General features: G+C 34.0%; 1 protein-coding gene across 2 annotated transcripts; it reads right to left on the bottom strand.

Annotated features, from left to right (window-relative positions):
• Positions 1-1,413: 1,413 nt before the first annotated feature.
• LOC143225456 (uncharacterized) lies at positions 1,414-6,509 on the bottom strand. 2 transcript variants are annotated; one of them, XM_076454902.1, is made up of 4 exons: positions 6,357-6,509; positions 4,027-4,248; positions 3,534-3,625; positions 1,414-1,678 (listed from the first exon to the last, which is right to left on the bottom strand). In XM_076454902.1, the coding sequence occupies exons 2-4, from the start codon at positions 4,232-4,234 to the stop codon at positions 1,607-1,609; spliced, it is 372 nt and encodes a 123-aa protein (XP_076311017.1). In that variant the 5' UTR covers positions 4,235-4,248; positions 6,357-6,509; the 3' UTR covers positions 1,414-1,606. The 2 variants fall into 2 exon arrangements, with proteins under 2 accessions (XP_076311017.1, XP_076311018.1); XM_076454903.1 differs by lacking the exons at positions 4,027-4,248; positions 6,357-6,509 and adding an exon at positions 3,882-4,020.
• Between the last annotated feature and the right edge of the window lie 627 nt (positions 6,510-7,136).

Genomic DNA, 7,136 nt, shown 5'->3' with positions numbered 1-7,136 from the left:
GTGGTGCTGACTAGCTGCCTTCCCTCTAGCCTTACACTGCTACATTAGGGACGGCTAGCACAGATAGCCCTCGAGTAGCTTTGTGCGAATTTCAAAAACAAACAACAAATTTGGGCACACACTGTAAAATGTTGGCCATCTCTGACCTAGCCGATAGGAGGCTAACAGACACTAGAAACAAAGCCACAATTTTATTTCCTAAGTGCATCATAAAAAGACTGAATAAATCTTTCTTGCAACAAATGACTATTCTAAAATATTAATAAACGATAATCTCCTTCTACCCTTTATTCACTTAACGATGAGTTATTTATTATCACAATGTTCAGACTAAATATATTTATTTGGTAGCATAAGAAAACTGAACTGTGTGTTATAATGATAATTTCAAATCTCAGTATGACCAGAAATCAATCAGTTAAGATAGTAATATTAGAAGGAATGTAGAAAACAAACAAAGTAAAAATTATTTTAATACCACAGAAAGACTTTATTTCATGACTTGACCTACTGATAAAAACATTATAAATTATTCTTTGCTCTTTGCTGTTGTTTACAAGTAGAAACATTTTAATAAAACAGTGTTTCGAAAAAAAGCTAAACAAAAGAGAAAAGTCCGAAACACGAAGATGCATATATTGAAAACGTGTTACACAAAATATCCAGTTTTGTCGCTGATGAAATAATAAGATATCGTCATTAGGTCTAAAGACAATATCAACGTATTCAGCAACAAAATAATGTTTGAAAGATCAAGTGAGTATGAAATGAAGATAAAAGAGTGGTCTGGATAATACATTGTGTATTAGTAGATATTGTGCTGAAAAAGTTGTTACACAACACAGTCAAATAGGGATCGATAGGTTTACGCATTTTGGACACATTTTGAACGTCTAAGTGTTATTCAATGTGCTCAACATTATATACAGTTCCTACTTGACATTCCTAAACTGTATTTTAAACAATATTTGGCCTGTTTTTCAACATGCCATGCGCAAAGTTGGATAATCGCCGTTCAGTGGTCATCAGTCAGAGAATGTTTTATCTAGTAACAAGTTAGAACAAATTAAACAGGTCCGTGTGCCAACTGTTTTATCTAGTAACAAGTTAGAACAAATTAAACAGGTCCGTGTGCCAACTGTTTTATCTAGTAACAAGTTAGAACAAATTAAACAGGTCCGTGTGCCAACTGTTTTATCTAGTAACAAGTTAGAACAAATTAAACAGGTCCGTGTGCCAACTGCTTTATTTAGTATTATGTTGGAACAAATTAAACAGGTTCCTGTGCCAACTGTTTTATCTAGTATCTTGTTGGAACAAATTATACAGCTCCGTGTATCAACTGTTTTATCTAATACTATATTGGAACAGACCGTGTATTAACTATTTTATCTAGTGAAATGTTGGAGCAAACTGTTTGATAATTGTTTATTTTTGCATTATATAAGAAATATTTACTGTCAACTTATACAACATAATACTGTATTTACAGACACTGACTAGGCTATCCAGAGAATAAAGAACATGCACTTCAGAAGTTAGTTCATTTTAATTTTTTTTTCAAATAAATGCTTTAACATTAGTGGAAAATGTGTACTCAAAGTAATTATTCATTTTCGTCTCCAGTGTAAATGGGCACGTCTTTTCCCTGGGTAAGGAGTGAAGAAGTAGCGTTTTGCTGGAAGAAAACACATAAAAAAAATGGGAGGTAATTTGTATTTTTTTTTTATGTAAAGGAACAGAACAATCAAATCAAGACAAAGTAGAGTTAAAAATATTATTTCTACATATGTATCGACATAGATACACACCCAGACGCTGTGTAACCTAGAAACTTCAGAGAAACGTATGTTCATTATTATGGCTGCCACATAATGCAAATGCTTCCCGTTCCTGTTTCAAAATGTGAGGCACATGTGTAAAAGTAAATCTTACTTCTCCACATTTGTCAATATTCATTAACTTCCGGGATAGTTTTAAGCTAATTATAAATATCATACAGTTTTTGGATATAGACCACTAGTTGGCGATCCCTGTGAATAGATCTTTAGAAATATAACTCGCAAGAATATATGAAATATTACAAGCAATAATCATCTGAAGTAGCGAAAGCTGCGAAGAAAGAAATGTGTATCACACTGACCTAATTTTTAACGCTGTGAAAAGAGCTGTAAAAACAGAATATATCGTACACTGATGATCTCATGTCAGTGTCGAGAGCTGTAAAAACAGAAATATATCGTACACTGATGATCTTATGTCAGTGTCGAGAGCTGTAAAAACAGAAATATATCGTACACTGATGATCTTATGTCAGTATCGAGAGCTGTAAAAAAAGAAATATATAATATACTGACTTTTTTTGTGGCAGCGTCAACAGAACTACAGAACAATTAATATTATTTACACTTACCTCACTTCTGGCCCCGTCAAGAGAACTACAAGACAATAAATATTATTTACACTTACCTCACTTCTGGCCCCGTCAAGAGAACTACAAGACAATAAATATTAACTACACTTACCTCACTTCTAGCCCCGTCAAGAGAACTACAAGACAATAAATATTAACTACACTTACCTCACTTCTGGCCCCGTCAAGAGAACTACAAGACAATAAATATTAACTACACTTACCTCACTTCTGGCCCCGTCAAGAGAACTACAAAACAATAAATATTAACTACACTTACCTCACTTCTGGCCCCGTCAAGAGAACTACAAAACAATAAATATTAACTACACTTACCTCACTTCTGGCCCCGTCAAGAGAACTACAAACAATAAATATTAACTACACTTACCTCACTTCTGGCCCCGTCAAGAGAACTACAAAACAATAAATATTAACTACACTTACCTCACTTCTGGCCCCGTCAAGAGAACTACAAAACAATAAATATTAACTACACTTACCTCACTTCTGGCCCCGTCAAGAGAACTACAAAACAATAAATATTAACTACACTTACCTCACTTCTGGCCCCGTCAAGAGAACTACAAAACAATAAATATTAACTACACTTACCTCACTTCTGGCCCCGTCAAGAGAACTACAAAACAATAAATATTAACTACACTTACCTCACTTCTGGCCCCGTCAAGAGAACTACAAAATAATAAATATTAACTACACTTACCTCACTTCTGGCCCCGTCAAGAGAACTACAAAACAATAAATATTAACTACACTTACCTCACTTCTGGGCCCCGTCAAGAGAACTACAAAACAATAAATATTAACTACACTTACCTCACTTTTGGCCCCGTCAAGAGAACTACAAAACAATAAATATTAACTACACTTACCTCACTTTTGGCCCCGTCAAGAGAACTACAAAACAATAAATATTAACTACACTTACCTCACTTCTGGCCCCGTCAAGAGAACTACAAAACAATAAATATCAACTACACTTACCTCACTTCTGGCCCCGTCAAGAGAACTACAAAATAATAAATATTAACTACACTTACCTCACTTCTGGCCCCGTCAAGAGAACTACAAAACAATAAATATTAACTACACTTACCTCACTTCTGGGCCCGTCAAGAGAGCTACGAAAACCACTTACAGCATTCTTCACCGCACCAACTACTTTTTCAACAAAAAACCGGATATTATCTGAAAGAAACACAATATCTTATGAGCAAGTGGCACTGATAACTTACATCATATATTTTCTAAAACAAACACAATATCTGACGAACAAGTATCACTAATATCTGATATGTTATACCACTATACTTAATAAACATTACCATTAATATCTAACAGCTCACACAACGATACCTGGTGAACTAGTAGTACTAATAATGTCTGTTATTATTTTCCACTACTCTGGTTTATAGGAACATTAGTCGAGTTTTAGAATACTCACGTGTTGCACCAAAAGATATCACCGAACTATAAAAGCCGGTTGAGGTCAAGAAAGACAACCGACCAATAGCTTTTAGTAACTTCATATAATCCTTAATTTCCGCTTTGTTGAAAATGTACATTGTTTTCTAGTTACTTCTACCCACCTGCTAGTTCTCGTATAAAATCCGATGCTCTAGTCAGTGGTGAGTCCGGATTATCAGAAAACAAGTCCCTCAGCGTCTCTGACAGAGCTGCCTTTTCATGGACTAAATCTGCATCACCTTTGTCAACGTCCTCTACCGGCGACCCATCACAGTGCCAAGTGTACGATAACAGTATGAAAATGACCAAAATGGTGAGCCAAGTTTTCATTTTCGCAGCACAAACTACGTGAAAGAAAGTTATATAAATATTATTATATTACAGGAAATCGAAAATAATTTTATAATGTTGCTTATAGCAGTTAAATAACAGAACTTCATTAAAAATATTCTATTTAAAATTTTCATTTTGCTAAAGATTACAATAATTAAAAGCATCACCTGGTGTCACACTTAAATAGCGTGAAACCTTCTAAATGAGCATCGCAAGAAACAATTACACGTAGAAGATACTATAAAACTAATATGAAGATTTTTCTGTTAGTTCTGTAGATATAAGTTTAGTTTTGAACAAATGGTGGTAACTTTCTGTTACTGATTACTGTATTTTCACTAGAGATCAAATGAGGGTTTCTAATGTTCAAAGGCATAAGCGGAAAATGAAGAGTGTCTCTTTATTCCACCATATACCTTCCTCTTACCTTGAATCTCATGATGCAAACACTGCAATGCATATGTAATTAGGACCATCAGTTTTATGAACTTCTTTTTGAGACAAGGGATGGCAGATTTGGTTACGAATTTAATATTTACGTAAGGACCAAAGGATTTAATAGTGTCCCATTAAGATTCCCATACCCCTGGGGAACGCTTTCCTAATGGCACAGACAACACCTTAAACAAAGCAACATGGTATTGAGTTAAGGTACTTAAATATCAATTTATTTAAGTATCATCCATATATCTTAACCAATAAACAACGGATTTATTAATAAATCTACCTACTGTTAAATTAGCCATTTCTTATTACATGTTAGAAATATCGATAGACGCAATATTTAGACGTTCAATATATTTCAAGATTTTATTGTTGTTGAAGAACAAACACAGATACATTTGTATTTATCAAAATGATGTAATATTAATTCACTGATATAACTTTAATCACTGGCTACAGTTAAAATGTAGAATTTATTGCGCTGTTTATTGAAATGAAGTTTAAAGAGTAATCGATCACTGAAGAGTAAATATCACAAATGTCCATAAATTAACGTCTGCGTAACCGGTTCATAATGATAAGTTGATAAGTATATTGTACACACTGGTAAAGTAGCTGCTTCATACTGGTAAATAGATGGTGTACACAGATAAAATAACTGGTTCATAGTAAGTTGTAAATAAATGTGATACATAGGTAAAGTAATGGCCCGGCATGGCCAAGAGGGTTAAGGCGTGCGACTCGTAATCTGAGGGTCGCGGGTTCGTATCCCCGTCGCGCCAAACATGCTCGCCCTTTCAGCCGTGGGGGCATTATAATGTGACGATCAATCCCATTATTCGTTGGTAAAGGAGTAGCCCAAGGGTTGGCAGTGGGTGGTGATGACTAGCTGCCTTCCTTCTAGTCTTACACTGCTAAATTAAGGACGGCTAGCACAGATAGCCCTCGAGTAACTTTATGCGAAATTAGATATTATACACTGCTTCATAATTATAAGTATATCGTACACACTGATAAAGTAACTGGTTCACAATTATAAATATATTGTACACACTGATAAAGTAGTTAGTTCATACTGATAAATAGAGGGTATAGACAGATAAAGTAACTGGCTCATATTGGTAAATATATGGGACACACTGATAAAGTAACTGATTCATACTGATAAATAGATATTATACACAGGTAAGGTAACTGGTTCACACTGATAAATATGGTACAAACTGGTAAAGTAACTGGTTCATACCGATAAATAGATATTATACACAAGTAAAGTAACTGGTTCATACTGGTAAATAGGTGATACCCACTGGTAGAGTAACTGGTTCGTACTGATAAAAAAGTGAGACACACAGATAAAGTAGCTGGTTCATACTAATAAAAGGTGGTATACACTAGTAACTTAAATGGTTCATACTGATAAAAAGGTAATACAGTTAAAGTAACTGACTCATACTGATAAATAGATGAAACTATTGTAAAGTCATTGATTCAGTGACAAACTGGTGGTACATGCAGATAAAGTAACTGGTTCATAGTAATAAATATATACACACTAATAACGTAACGGGTTCTTACTGATAAATAAGTGCGACACAATGATAAAGTATTACGGTTACCCTTCTGTTTTTTAATCACTATAAAACTTATTCTATAATACCTATAGACTACTTACCTTTGATTCCTCTGCTCTCAGCTTATGAGCACAGCAACTTTCTGAGACTGTCTTCGTGTAAAAGGGTGTTAAGTACAGCTATCCTATCCGATAAAACATAATAAGCAATTCTAGGAATATCATTTTTGAACCAGTCTGGCGGATGTTGGAACCTAGCGACACAGAACAAACAATTATTATACTTAAACACCTGTCCACAAGCTGAACTAACTAATAAAGAACTCCATCCTGGATATGAAACGTCAGGAAATGATGCAGTCGCGTGCAGCTCTGTTGTTCTTCCAATGTGCAGGAAGGTGGGTGATCAATTTTTTTTCATATGTATTGTTACATACACATATACATACCCACTGATACTCATAGATGTGTTAATTCCAGATTACCTTGAGAAGAACACCAAATGATATTTTTAAAAGAAGAAAATATTTTACGGGTTTTAAACTTTTCTACTGTTTCGAAAGAAGTTTGTTTCTAAAAGGATTTGAGGAAAAAATATAACACTCAAAATATTCCACATGTTATTTTCATAATATTCAACTGGTTTATTCAAGAATTTTGCAGAAAATTGTGCTTAATGCATCTAATATAATAAAAACATGTGCAAAAGAACGTTGACATAGTTGTTTAAAGTATTTAAAAATTATGCAAAAGAAAGTAAACTTGGTTGTTTAATATATTTAAAAATTATGTGAAAAACGTAGACGCAGTTGCTCAATGCATTTAGAAGATATGCAAAAGAATGTAGATGAGTTGTTTAATATATGCAAAATTTATGCAAAA

The sequence above is a fragment of the Tachypleus tridentatus genome, chromosome 9, assembly GCF_004210375.1.
Source record: "Tachypleus tridentatus isolate NWPU-2018 chromosome 9, ASM421037v1, whole genome shotgun sequence".
Classification (NCBI taxonomy): domain Eukaryota; kingdom Metazoa; phylum Arthropoda; class Merostomata; order Xiphosura; family Limulidae; genus Tachypleus; species Tachypleus tridentatus.
This window is presented reverse-complemented; position numbering and strand designations above follow the sequence as displayed.